We start from the raw sequence: 15289 nt of genomic DNA, 5'->3' as shown, positions 1-15289 counted from the left end.
TTTCCATACTCTTAACTGCTATGATCTTACTTTTCTAGCTTTACTAGTTAAAAGATTTTCATAGACTCTGGAAAAGTATGGCATTCCACAAAGCCATCCGCCCTTATTTTGGAACACTTAACTGATATTGTGTTCTGTGTCAATCTCTAAAAGAAGAAAAGGTGTGGAAAGATAGCCTAATGCTGGAGTAATAAACAATAAAGTTTCATACTGAAACTTACGTGGTAAAAGGGTCAAAACTCTAGAATATTCTATAAATGGTAATAGAAAATATGGAACTCCCAACAGAATTATATTTGAAATTCAAACCCTACTTTACAGAGCTCTACCCCACTTATCAGGATGCTGTATCAAACATCTAGATTAACTGATTTAGCATTGTCTACTATTATCATTTTAGTAGAGAGACCTAGAAACAGTGCTAATAAAATGCTAATAAATATATTAATAGGGACCCATAAAGATGTCGACAAACACATATAAAAATGGTTCAATTTACTATGGTAGTTTACTAAGAACTTGCTATTTATTGCCAGCTTTTTCCTGTATAAAAAGATTTAAGTACAATATCTATTTTTTCTAAGAGTAGGATATTTCCATCATTCAGGTCCAAGAACTCACCCATTAGTCGCTGAATGAACTCCAGCTCAAGTTAATCTGTAGCCTGGTAAAGCAAAACTGCATATTCATTAAATTTATCCTTATTTAATGTTTAAAACTATTGGTCATTTTTTATTGAAAACATTTATTGTCAATGGGAAGATGTTTCAAGAAATATGTATTCTATGCTAAATAGGTCCTTAAAAAAATAAACCTAACTGGCACTGTTGATAAAAATTTTCTCTCATATGTGTCATACTTAATAATTAGGGTAATTATTCAGGAGCTGTCAAAATCTAAGACACAATATTTTTCAGAAATATTTGGTATATCAAATTTGCAGGCAGAAAAAGTAAACTAAAGTAATTCAAATTAAGAAACAGAAAAGAGTTAAAAAATAAGACTGAAATGGGCTTTTTCTAAGCTCACTTTAGAAAGGAAGAAGGTGAAAGAGGAAAAATGGACATAATTTAGAGGATTAGAGCAAATGAGCTATATGCAGATCACAAAAAGCTGGAAATTCAAAGAAAAAAAGAAAGATTTATTCAAAAACTAGGATCGAGGCAAAGAAATAGTATACTTGTACCGTTAGAAATAAAAGGCTTGTATTTATAAATGGGAAAAAATATTGAAACTAATACAATATGAAGCAGTCTACACTGAAAAATGAAAGGAATGGATAATTTTATAGCACATTATAAGCTTTGGTAACATATATTAGCAAATCCAGTACATAAGACTTGTGAATTTCAGTCAATCCACTCAATCACTGCTTTGTATGGCAGGCAGAGAACATGATCTCTCACTGCTCTGTCCCATCAGTTCTTGGATCTTGCTTCTGGAAAGTTGACAGTGGCTTATTGGTTTGACCTAAATTTATGGTCCAGAACAGTTCTGCAAGGCCTTATCTAGATATCAGCACGCATCCTGGATGACAGAGACAGGAGTCTCTCTAAAAGTATATGAAGATAAATTATAAGGAGAGAATAAGATAACAGGATTCAAACAGCGGCAAGAAAAATTTAGGTCAGATAAAACTTTTTACCACTAAGGGTTTAAATAAGAGGTCAATGTGAATTTTCACTTTCTGGGAATATTTAAGAATGGCTAACTTGGGAGAAATAATTTTAAAAAATAGCTAACTATTTTGGATAATGAAACACAGCTGTAGGAACATAGTTACCGAATATGTGTAAGTTTCTCATTTTCAAAGCTGGTAACCACTCTTTCCAAAAAGCATCTAAATTATCAAAGACTTTTTCATCTAAAATGGAACAAATTATGCACTAAAATATAAGCCATATGTGGAAAATGACATTATTAGTCATCTTGTACTAAACGAAGTACTTGTGTGACAAGTGGATGGGGCAATGATTCTTTGTTGAACTGAATCTGCACTCAACTTTATTCAGAATCTTTCAGGTGTTGCCCGATTATGAATTTATATTTTCTAAAAGTGTTTTCTTTCTTATTTTTCTAATGGAGGGGAAGAGATTTACTACCACCCAAGACAAATGTAATGGCTATAAGGATAATACAAGTTACGAAAAATGTTAACACAAATATCAGTACAAATTTTGTCAGTTCCTGACATCTGCCTTTTATAAACCTGTAGAATAAAGGAGAAGCATGGCACTAGTTTTTAGAAAAACAACTGAGATAAAGGAAATATCCCAACTTGCTGGCCTGAAGAGAAAAAAAGATATGTCCAACTATAAAAATAAATGGTTCTAAGATATATCAGTAAAGTTTTTTTATGCCCTAAAAGAAGATTTAATTGAACATTTAAAAACAGTGCATTACTACTAAAATTTTAAGCCAAAATGTTCTAAACATATATGAATTAGAGAAAAAGGTATCTTGCACGAAGTCATTGTCTTTCTTGTTCTTATTTTATGAACAAAAATCACATATTTGGTATTCTATGACTCTAATAAAAAATTCAGCTTCAAAAGGTTGTGATTTTTGCTTCTGAGGTTCTGATCCTATGACAATATTTAGAACTTAGTAACCTTATATTATAAAAAATATGTGGGTACACATAATTATGTTTATATGTGTGGATGTATACTGCTTAAACAGAAGAAAAAGATAATACTTTCTGTGCCACCTTGTTAAAGAGATTGATATAATCACTCGAAAGAATATTCTGGTTCCTAAAATTCTGAAGCAACAATAATGTGAGCATTCCAATTAACTTAGTAAATTGAAATATTCATATCTTTAAAACACAAATACTATTGTTCAAAGAGAAAAGACATAATTAGTGCATGCTCTGTAATACAATGGGTTATTCCTTTATCATGAATATGAGGTAATCTTGTTTTAATGAAATATTCATTTAATTTACTCTCAAAAATTGTTTCCCATATAACTGGATTCACTTGATAAACTAAAATGTATGTCCAAAAATTTAGCATATTTCTTGAAGTCATGATCTCCCAAAGAGTTACCCAAAGAGAGCACAAATAAAAACAGCGCTAGCAGATCCCCTTTCATAAATCATCACTCGGGATCATTTAATGTTTAGTCCATGGGTAGCAGTTGAGTCAACAGAAAACTGAGCTAAAACTGTCAGTAGTTTATCAGGAAATAAAAATGTGTAATTTTACATGATGATCTAGGAAAATGTTGGATGACTTCCTCTCCTACTCAGAGAGCAGACGACAAAACTTCCAAACATGCCTGGCATTGTACATCAAGCCTAGCAATTCTCCTGGGACTTTCTAACACATATTTCTCTTAACCACTGGCGCCGAGAAGTTAAAAGGTCTGTACATAGATTGTAATCAATTCAGAAGTCAGAGAGGGTAAAAAACACAATGCTAACAGGTTTGTACCTGGTATTACATTTTTAGCAATGAAAAACTAAATGACCAATGATGCTACAATTGTTTGGAGCCGACATTTAAAGTGAAGAAATTCAGAAAAAAAAAAAAAAAGGGACTAAAGGCTAAATTGTACACACTATATAACAACAGAAAAAGTTACATTATCTTTTGTGCTTTAACTATAAAAAAGGGAAAGAAAAATAAACAGAAAAAACATTACAGAAGTCTTTTACAAGTAAGTAACAAAAGTTCACAAAAGATACACACATTAGCAAGCAAATATTCTTACCTTGGGCAGGATCAGGTGGACCAAATTCCAGAGAATATCGTAAAATAAAGTTATTGTTCCACACGTAGAGTTGGTTATCTCTAGGATTGTAATCCACTGCAGCAATATACTGGTACTGGTTGGGGAAGGGAACATCTACATATTCTCCTCGGTTTAATCGAGTATTGTAAATGTAATCAATTGCGTTCTTGCCTGTTTCACTCTCATTGTCTTGATAAACTGATCTGACCACATAGAGGACTCCGCAGATCATAAAAGCATTCGATGCAGCACGTTTGTCATATACAGTCTCCCACGTTGCTTCGAATCGAAGAGTGTATGGATTCAGCTGGCTAATAACTATCATTCCATTGTTCTGTTCAGTGGCATAAATGACCCATAAGCCGTTTTCATCAACTGCTAGGTCGATATCAGTCTTTCCTCCCCATCTATATGGTGAGGTATCATGATAGTTGGCATAATTAATTATGGCCTCTCCACTCTTAATTCTAGTCCTCAAATCAAATTTCACAATATTTCTCGTTCGTTCTTTGTTAAAGAAGACAGCACCATCATATACCACAAATCCAGTACCATCTACTCGATTTGGAAGTTTATATGTTGTTGTTTGGCGACTGCTTTGGAAATCTTCTAAAGAAGCATATTCTATTAAAGTATCGGTACGATAAGGAGTCCAGGGCATGAAATAAATTTTATCTGCAGCCTGAAGAGGGTCCTTGCACCAAGCACCTGCCTTTTGCTCAGCTTCATATATACATGGTGAGTCCACAATTGCTTTCAAGGTCCCAGGGCACACAAAAACTAACAGTCACAGAGAAAAGACAAGAATTAAGCCAAGTTAAAAAAAAAAATTAAACTTAAGTTTTAATGATCAAAAAAGAAAAATTCATTTTATTAACATTCAATTTTACCAAAATTTATACTTAATACAAGTACTACCCCTTTTTTTCTCAAGTTACCATAATCGATGTACCAGCATAAAAAGTGGCTGGTGTTTATTTTCACAAATATAAACCTAAGTTTAAGTTCATTCATAATTGAGCTGAGAACTTACATTTTTGCTATGTGTTTTTATCTTTTAATTTGGTATTTATGCTTTAAAACTTTGAGCTTTGTGCTTAATGGCATACAAAGTAGTTTATTTAAGTCCAAACTTTGTACCCTCCCTTCCCAGGCCCACTTGTGCAGCCCCCGAAAGCAAAACATCAAAACAAAACAAATAAAACAAACAGACAAAACCCATGTGAAGGCTTATTGAGAACTTTTACAGAAGTTAGATAGAAAACAAAGGAGCTTCAATTGAAGAAACATAAATATTCGGAAAATGCAATTAGGAGCAGAGTAAAGTAAATACAAGGAAAGCAGTGATGAAAGGACCAGGAGACCCTGTAACCACGGCATGCTATGGAGAGGGTTCTGGAGACCAGGCAAGATGACACTTTAATAATAAAATATCCAAGGGTGTCAGAAAAAGAGATAAAGGGTGAAAAAGAAACAGAGAAAGGACAGTTCCCCCTCGCTGACTTCAGAATTTTTATCCCATTACCAGATTTAGCAGTCATATAATTTCATTGCAAACAGTCGACTTCTTTATGAGGTGCATTTATGAGATCCTGCTGATTATTTTAATGTCAGGAGTGTTGTGGGGGAAGGGAAGGGAGGAGGTAACATCCATAAGGCACATAACAGGGAGCTGGGGTTCAGACTGTATACGTTATTTACCTTTTTGCTCCACTTCTATTTTAAGCATCGGAAGAAAAATAAAAAGTGCAAGGAAAAAAGAAAAAAGATTAAAATAAATTGACTATTAGTCTAAGACTGAATTCGTAATAGATGCTAAATATAGGAAGAATAAGAGCTGCACTACTTTGGACAAAGAGAAACACACAACAGGAAAACCTAGCAGGAGAAAGATTCTAAAGTTACATAAAAGAACATGGATCAATCATTTTAGTAGATTAAGGAGGCAATACAAATATGTTGGCATGCTGCTTCACTTAGTGTACCTGAATAAATAATGAAATTCTTCACTAATGCACGGTATACTCCTGCCTTTCCAAGGTCATTCAGCATTCAAGTTTTACTTTATATATACATATATGCTATAGACACAAATGCATGCATTGGTATATCATTTATTTTATATATTTATAAAAATGGCAACTCAGTTTTGGAGCTTAGGTCAAATTTAATGATTGTAGATATGGCTACATTTTAACATTTTTTAAAAGATATTTATGTAAGAAAAAATATATAATTATGCATCTCAGTATGTGTTTCAATTTTTTTTTATTATTTTCTATTTCTGGGAAAATTAATCTTAACCATAAAAAAAAAAAAGCAATGCCTCCTTTACAGGAACATAAAAATCTCCCCCACCTACCCCAATAGGGATTTTGAAGGCTGGGGTAAGGTAGTACATTTCTTTCCAACTAATAATTAGTAAATTTACTTATTTAGGTTTACATATACTTTATATTATAAAATTCTCATTAAAGTCTCTATATTACATATCTCAAACTTGTCATACTAAGACTATTAAAATAAAATAAGCAAAATACATACAAGGAAAAAGCAAGCACAGTAGGCAAGGAGAAAAAGGAAGAAAGAATTATGGTTAGCTTATTTTGACATTGTCTACTATTATCAAATTACACAGAAAGCAAGCTAGCATGCAACAACAATCATACCGAGCATTCAAAGCAAATACCTTGACTCCACAGACCCGATAAAAGGTAAATGCTTTCATAAAACAAACCTGATTAGTAGAATTATATGCGAAAAAAAATTCTCCCTCTAGGAAGTTTAAAGAAATGGATTATGCAGTTAGGAAGGGCACTACATGAGATTCTTGTTGGTAAAGAGTATCCTGGTGACTAATAACCATAAAGTACTATTTTAGATTGTATGTAGGCTTTGAAGTATGTTGCCTGAATTTCATAAAGTGACCAGATTAATGTCTGTGCTTCTCCTTCTTCCCTTATTAAAATGCATTAGGGTGTGCTGATACTGTATCTCCAGATTGATTACTCAAAGATACCGTACTTGAACATTTCATTAAGATGTCTTAGCTTGATTAATTTTTTAAAATTACAATAATTCATCAGGATTAAAAACTGACCTCCTGAAATACCTGTGGGAAAAACATACTGCACACGTATTTTTGCCATTGGAATAGCATATACCTTTCCACATTAAGCCACTACCTCCCCCACCCCATTTGGTCTATTTAACTACTTTCAGGAAACATACTTGCTCTATAGTGTGTAATTCTGACTGCATCCAATAAAAAGAAAAAATTCAGTGTTACTGACATGAAACAGTTCTTTTTTTTATAAACCACTAGTCCTAAAATTACTCCTCAGTGAAGAGCAATATTATACCTGCTTAGAATCAATAACGGAAGGGCATAGTAGGAAAATGAGGATAAGAGAAATCATTAGTGTTGTGACTACTCAGAGCATATTTACATATGGCTATATTCTTTTTTCTTTTCTTTTTCTTTTAGGAAAGAATGCTTTTACTGAAATAAATCAATTAAATGTAAAAGATGAAAATAATACACTAAAATGTAATGTACTTAAAACAAAACTTAAAACAAGTTCAATAAAAAATGTAGAAAGTATATTTTGTTTTACAGTAATTGAAAATGGCTGGGTTTTATTATTTGATTAACTAAAATGGCAGTGCAGTTACTCGGCAAAATATTAAATAGAAAAGTCTTCTTTTGTGATTTAACTCATATTTATACTAAAAATAAAATGAATATAAATTGTATATAATTTATAATTCTGATGAAATTTGAAAATACCCAAATGTAAAGATGAAAAATAATTAGATAAAATCTTTGATGATTAATGACTCAAATAAGATATGGAGATTTAAAATAAATGCCTTAAATTTCAATTTTTATGAAAACCCAAAGCATAAGTATTTGTCAAATCAGCCAAAATTCTATCAATCCAGAATATAAAATCATAATTAATGAAATTAGCATTCTTCATCACATGCCAAATATATACTGCAACTTGTCTTAAGAGACTGTATGAGTTAAATCTTAACAATATGTTTACTAATCTATAGACCAAACAAACACAAATACATGACCTGCTAACATCAGTGGAGGAGTACATGGATATGCAAAACAAGAACTGACTCAAACAAACTCAAGCCTGTATACTCTATATCTGAAGTGACACACTATTTTATTTCGAATAATCTCAAGTTTACTTAATGAAATTTAATCAATAGTAATGGTTATTTTTTTTAATCAAATAAAACTTGTAGCTAAAGTTATAACATATTTTTTATAATTTAATGATAATTTGAAATAAGAGGGTGCAAAAAACAAAACCAAATCCAACCTATAGAACATCAATTTCCAATATGATTATTCTACTTTATTCTACAAGATCTTTATAGATTATTTTAAACACATATATTCAATTAATAACACTTCCGTTAATGATAAAGGATGCCCAGTACACAGATATTTTCGACATAGACATTATGTGGGCAAGTAGAAATGTCAAATATAATATATGTGCCTGTCTATAAACATACAAAGTAAAACAAACAGCATTCCTAATGGATTCTGTTGAGTAAATTCATTATAAAATTTTCAGAAACAATGGAAAATTTCTGAAGTTTCTTTAAAAGAGGAGGAAACAGTTCGGGATGTACAAGCTCCTGGAGAATTTGCCCTGGACAGAAACTAATATAAACAAGATGGCAAGGGACACAAATATTACCAGATGGTGACAAATTTTATCAAGTATAGTGTAAAACAGGTATGCAAATATTGTCAGTACAGAAACACTATTAAAACAAGGGGAAAATGAAAGCTACGGGATTAAAATAAAAGCAAGTGTAAGGGATGGGTACAATGGACAGAACCTTTAACAAAAGAGGGGAAAAGAAATAAAGAAATAAATAGTCCTACATCAGATCAGAATAATCTAAACAGATCCTTTGTATTATATTTTAATGTTAGTGAAAATCATATAATTGATAGTGTGTCACTACTATACAGTATATAGGAATTATAATTACTTCAATTCTTTAGCAAGGAGTAGTTAAAAAGCCATACACTTATTTCTGCCTTGTGCAATCATCTAGAAAGGTAACAGCAAATTAATTCCTGTGTTTTTTTAAAGGACAAAAACTAAAAAGAACAAATACTTCTCTGAGGATAGCTATTTGCAAGTTTAGTGCACAAAGTACAATACTTCTGGAGAACTGAAAAAGTAAAATTTTGCAAGTTAGATGTTCCAGAAGATATCCACATTTTCCTTTCATAAACAGCGCAAGAAATAACTTAAGAGTCTGAAAATAATATTTGCTTAACACTGTTCTTGGTCTATAGACTAGGTTACAGGAACAGGCTCCAGAAAGACACAATTCTTGGCAGCTCTGACTGATTCCACTGTTTGGGAATGGATGCTGTATTCCTTTTCTAATTTGAGGACAGAAACCATGCTAAATTCAAGTGAAAGTGACTTTACGGAACAAAATTTTGGTTAGCTCAAAAGAATATAATGTTCCTCTAGTGGCACAGCAGAATGATTATGTAAGCCACCAACACACAGGAGAAATGATATCAAGATCAGTGCACTCAGTAGGCTTCCAATCCTACAAACGGTATAGAAAATACTGCAAACATAAAAAAGCATCCATTTCACAGTAACACAGGAACACAGAGCAGGAATGAAAAGAAAAGATCATCTGTGTTTGGCCTTTAACTGATACCCCACAAAAAGCAAATTTATCAAACTGTGGGCAGAAAAGAGAGAGAAAGAGCATTCACAAGATATATAAGAATGTTTTACTACCATACTGGACATAGTAAATCTATCAGAATTCGACCCTTTGGTTTTAGAAATATTGATGGTTTGGACACACGAATCTATCAGAAGTAGTGATAGTTTTTGAGGTTCTGGAAAAAGCAATTTCATTAGTTTGAATCCAATAGTTTTTTAAGAGGGAAGTGTAGAAAAATATCTCAAATCAATAAAACTGCCCCTAAAGTACTTTTAATTTAAATGCCTATGAATTAAGGTGTCATGACTCGTTTTTTTCCCAATTTAAAAAGTAAAGAAGACAAGAACACTATCAAACAAACTAGCTTATGAAAATCAAGTAATACACTGAAACTTTTTAGTTATCTCAAATGTATACTGAAAGTACAGAATACAACTTAGAAGTATGAATTTTGAGATTAAGAGGGAAACTACACAGAATTAGAACATTAGCTGAAGCCTACTTATGAAATTTCCAATTGAATTAAAGACCACTCTATAAGTACATCCATTTTTTACTAAAAATGGATGTGCCAAATTAAAAATAGAAATGTGTGTAAGGTTTTACTGTATCTATTTTATTTAGTGTTAAATTTCATCACTGAATCTAATAAAGAAATGCTCCCTTAAGGACAAAGAAACAAAAAGGAAAGCACTTGCCTCAGTTACTGCAACGGTAGCTTTTACCAGGCACTAAAGTTACCACAGCAGCAGGTAGCCATTCAAGTAGCTCACGATTAAAACCAAAGTCAATTCCTTCTTTACAAAACTGTGAGCCAAACTAATTTGTCAGCAACTGGTATCGGGCAAAAGTACAGATTTCTATCTGCCCTATTGAATAGCTAATTCAAGTTTGTTTTCTGGAAAAACACTAGCCTTAAAAGCCAAACACTTAAGAACACAGACAGACACTTGGCCAGCATCACACTATGGCTTCCTTCCACACTTCATGAAGCTAATTGGAGGCCCGAGTCTGTTAGTGCTCTGCATGCATAATGGTTTTGTAGGCCATAAACATATGCTTCTTTCACATGTGTAGTCTTTCAGCATCAACGAGGAATGTGGAGAAAGTGAAAAATACAGACTTCATACTTACTGTAAGGGACACATTCATACTGGACTTCGAGATATTTGTATGTTCCAGGACATGGATCAGGAAAAACATCTGACCCAGTAACTACTATGCACTGTGTTCGGTTGTTGCACCTGGAAAACAAAACAAATCAAACTAGCGTGACATAATAAGTTACTTGTATATTTTTACTAAAGAAATAGAATAGAAAAATGATTCATTTTTACCTCAAGCAACTAGTACCAAAAAACTAAAAATTCAATTGATATTAGGTTGCTCTTCATTATTTAAGAGTTAAAAAAATCATATTTTCTTTATGTTGTAATATTTCTCTATCATGGGTTACACTAAACTTTAACTCGAAGTAAAAAGAAAATAGCCAGCAGTTTTCTATTATTCTACTATATATTTTAATTGAAATTTTTAACATATTCAATTTTAACATAATTCAATTTTAACATGTACTGGAAAAAGAAACTTATCAGGATACTGACCATATTTAAGAATTAAAATTACAATAAAAGTGGTACTACGATTGAACAGAAACACACGATCATAAATTGAAACTTGGAAGTAAGTTTTAACAACATATATTAAAACAAAGGAGGACCCAGGTTTTTAAGTTTATCTTCTAAATCCGTTTTTTTTTTTTTTTTTGGTTAAGTTTTCTATTACTGGCACTTTCTATAATCTCGAATACCACATACCAAGCTAATTGATCTCACCTTCCATGCTATAGCCTGCATAAATAATAGAATGCATTTAAAGCATTTAGCACAGTGCCTGGTACATACTGAGTGTCTAAGCACTGCTGTTATTCTTGTTATCTTCATAGATCAATGTGGTTACACTATTAATATATGACTATGATCCTTGGTTTTTTTAAATTAGTAATCCCTGAAATCACTGATTTGATTCCTAGAATGTCCTACATATTAGTATTAGAAGTACTTTTTTTTTTGTATCATTAAATTATCAAGATTATTGGAATTAAGTTAGAATTCCAGGCAAAAATATATTTAAGTTCTGTAAATTTATCTAAATGATCTTTTTATAAGCTTTGTAAAGGCAAGAACTATCCTTTATAATTTTACTTAATTACAATCCAATGGAATGTAACATTTGCAGGCTTTTCTTATATTTTCTAATAGTATATAAATTAAGGCAACACAAGCAGAACAAGAGCATTATAAAAAAATTTATTTAACAATGTGAATATAAGATATTCCATAGTGCATAAAATAACTGGACTGTAAAATGATTTTTAAAAATGAAAAAGCAGTCCAGTTTTTAGCACAGAAACTAACTAAAGAACAATGGAAGCAGAAGTGTGTTTGAGAGGGGTAGGTACTGTTAAGTTATGCATGCCGGAGCCATTTCAGCTCAAACCAGGTTGACTTTTCCTTGAAGAGCAGCAAGACCTGAAAACTTCTACAGACTCAAAAAAGTAAATTTTATAGGTCAAAGTATAACATAATGAACTTCAAAGAAAAGTCTTAAATATCAAATAAATTATAACTAATATTGCTTGTGCAAATACTAAACTAATGATGTTTTATGACAGTTAATCTAAAACACTATATATGCCACATTAAAAAAAAAAAAACGTAACATACAAAATAATTTTCAAGAGCATGGACAATGTAAATGGTACCCTGTCACATTTTTATGCAACATCATGTTTTACTCTCATTCTATATTTCTTTTAAATTGGCTCAATCACTTGAGGAAATTTTGCCAATGGTTCTCAATTTGGTGTAAATGAATTATTTTAACATGAATCACAGAACCAATTTTATATCCTAAAGTTTTAAACAGCAGATGGATTTAAGATTTCTCAATAGGTCAATATCTAATGTCTCAACTAATATCTCATTTTCTTCTCTGTTAAATTTTACAGCAACAAGAGAGTCTATTGCTTTTTAAAAGTTTCAACCACTAACCTGGGCCCCATCAAAAACTAAATTTCTTTTATTTCCTTCCTTGTATCTATTTATACCTATGAGGATCCTCCCTTTGTATCACCCTTTCTACCTTTCAGAAACAAAGTAATCTAAACTCCCTGCGAGATAGAGATTCCTTTTATATACTCCCTCAGCATGCACTTCATAACCACTCAACAATGTTAATTCTGACGTGTTGTAAATGGTTTTAAAATATACCTAAAAGATATTCATGAAAGCAAATCCATAAAATAATTACACTTGAGAGTAAACTTTTCAGATACTTCATCACTTTCCCCTCTTCCCCCTGAGGCCTCCTCTCACACCACAAAACTAAGAACACGTGGGAGAGAAAGGAAATTGTACTTGAGATTAAAATGCACAAAGAACATGAAGGACGATGGTAAAGGAGGCTGTAGCTCCAAGGATGTGGAAATTTATACTAGTTTTTCAAAAATAAGGAACACTTTGAAGATTACCCAGTTTTTCTTGCTAGAAGATTTGATGAATAAACATGACTTTAATATGGGATTTAAAATTTCTTTTCTTTTATATTTTTCAAAGTCGCAGTATGTTTACAAGAAGTATACATGGGATAAGTATTCCTGCTTCCATTATATTTTGTTCGAAAGAAGACCAATACCATAAAATGAAAAATAATTGCTCATATTTACTCTTTTTCTGAGAGTAACTTTGCATTAGGCATGTGACCAAAATTACAAGTTCAAATAAATGTCAAAAGCAATTGCCATAATTAATAATCACATTGTACAGAGCATAATTTTAAGAATTAACATAGCAGACAGTGTTAATTCTAGGGCTATATTCTTAAGTAAAATTGAAGGTAAAGTGATTTAATGGAGTTCCTACAAATAAAATTGTGGAGATTTCTAGAATTCATGGATTCGAAAGATGTCAAAAATATTCATTTTATTATCGGAAGTACAAGAAACTAATTTGAGGGAAAATATTTGGAGGCTAAAAATAGTAAAGGGTCAGCAAGAAGAGGAATACAAAAGTATAAGAATATCAGATTTGCATACCAGTATCTTTGATTCAAGGGAAAGAAAACCAAAACTTTTAGAGGACCAAATGATGGAAATAAAAAGACATACTACTGCTTTATGAATGAAGCAAACAGCTTTAAGTTTCCAAATACAGTACAAGTGGGACACAAGGTAAAAAGAAATACCTAATGTGAGCTGTTAGTAAGAAAAATCTGAAAATTCCTTAACCAATATACTGTTGGTAAGATTGTAAAATTATAAATACTAACATTTAAAACAAACAAGAACACAATTAGTTAGCCATAGAAGCAAAGTAAATTCCCACCAATTGCTCTGCTTTCATTCTAATGAAAATGAAAAGTCAAAACTAAGCCAAGAAAGAAAAGGCATTCAGCTGTTTGTATTCTCAGCCCTGGGCATAGTTTCTGGCATAATTTTCTCCTTCTATCCCCCAGGAGGGGAAAAAAATGATATCTTTATTAGTAAAGATAGGCTTGTACTAACAATTAAAGTATCAGTATATTTTAGTAACAAATACCAATGAATTACATTAATAATCTACATTTTTCTTGTGTTAAACATAATTTTGATTATCAATGAGAACTAGAAAAAAATAGGGTTTTTAAAATAGGTGTTGTCTACGGCAATGCTACCCTGAACAAGCCCAATCTCGTCTGATCTCAGAAGCTAAGGAGGGTCAGGCCTGAGATGGGAGACCACCTAGAAAGACTAGGTGCTGTAGGCATAAAAAATAAAAAATAAGGGATTGTAAACTGACAAGGTCCTTGCAATCTGTGAGGTCAACCAAGGGTTGCCTCACCTAACAACAACAACAAAAAAAGGTGCGTCTTTGATTACAACCTGAAATACAATTACTGTTCATCATATAGAAAATTATACTAGATATATTTTAAACACTTATTTTATATTTGTAGAGATACCCAGATGAATTAGGATAGTTAAAGCATTGGTTCTCAAAATGTGGTCCTCAGATCAGGAGTACTCGCATCAACTGGGAACTTGTTAGAAGTGAATTCCCAAGCCCAACCTGAGACCAACAAAGTCAGAAACTGGAGGTCGATACCTAACAATCAGCATTTTAACTAGCTCTGCAGGTGATTCTAATGAATAAAAAACTCGGTTATAAAAAAGTTTAGGTACTTCAGTAAAGAATAAGTATGTATGGCAATGCATGTTGTTGCTCTCAAAATCTTAATAAAATGCAAGTGAAATGGAAAATCATTAAGTGATGAGTACGATTTATGCAGCCAGTACGCATGATCATATGAATCAAGGGTTTTAGTTGCTAAAATTTTGAGTAAGCAGGCTAGTTATTTATAAATTCCTAACATAGAGGATCAAACAAGTACAATTTCTAAAAACATGTCTCCATCACACATAAGCCCATTTTTAAGAGGGAAAAAACAATCTTTTCTTAAAAATTTACTAGCTAATGAAAATTTCTAACACTAAATAAACCTAGAAATAATTCTGATTATTTATAAAACTAAACTATATTCCCTAGGAGAACATCATTAAAAATATAACAATAACAACATAAATATTCACTGTAATCACTGCAAATTTTTCTATATCCAACCTTTGGGTTTATTTATTCAAATAAATTTTAATAGAGTGGTTCAACTACAGAAAGACATTACAAGGTATGATTGTTTTTAGAAAGAACTCAAGAAGCATAAAGGCTTTTCTTGCAAAAATGTCTAAGCAATTTCTGGGGTATAACGTATG

The 15289-nt window shown here is 31.8% G+C and overlaps 1 protein-coding gene across 10 annotated transcripts in view; it reads right to left on the bottom strand.

Moving 5' to 3' along the window:
• ADGRL2 (adhesion G protein-coupled receptor L2) overlaps positions 1-15289 on the bottom strand; it is a 180153-nt gene that overhangs the window by 44031 nt on the left and 120833 nt on the right. For all 10 annotated transcript variants that reach the window (XM_039838674.1, XM_039838679.1, XM_039838678.1 and 7 more), the window contains exons 4-5: positions 10615-10724; positions 3721-4521 (exon numbers count right to left, since the gene is read on the bottom strand). In XM_039838674.1, coding sequence (XP_039694608.1) covers positions 3721-4521; positions 10615-10724 — 911 coding nt within the window. The remainder of the gene's footprint in view (positions 1-3720; positions 4522-10614; positions 10725-15289) is intronic.

The sequence above is a fragment of the Pteropus medius genome, unplaced genomic scaffold (assembly GCF_902729225.1).
Source record: "Pteropus medius unplaced genomic scaffold, Ma_sr-lr_union100, whole genome shotgun sequence".
In the NCBI taxonomy this organism is placed as follows: domain Eukaryota; kingdom Metazoa; phylum Chordata; class Mammalia; order Chiroptera; family Pteropodidae; genus Pteropus; species Pteropus medius.
The sequence above is the reverse complement of the archived record's forward strand: the minus strand, read 5'-3'. Positions and strand labels throughout refer to the sequence as shown.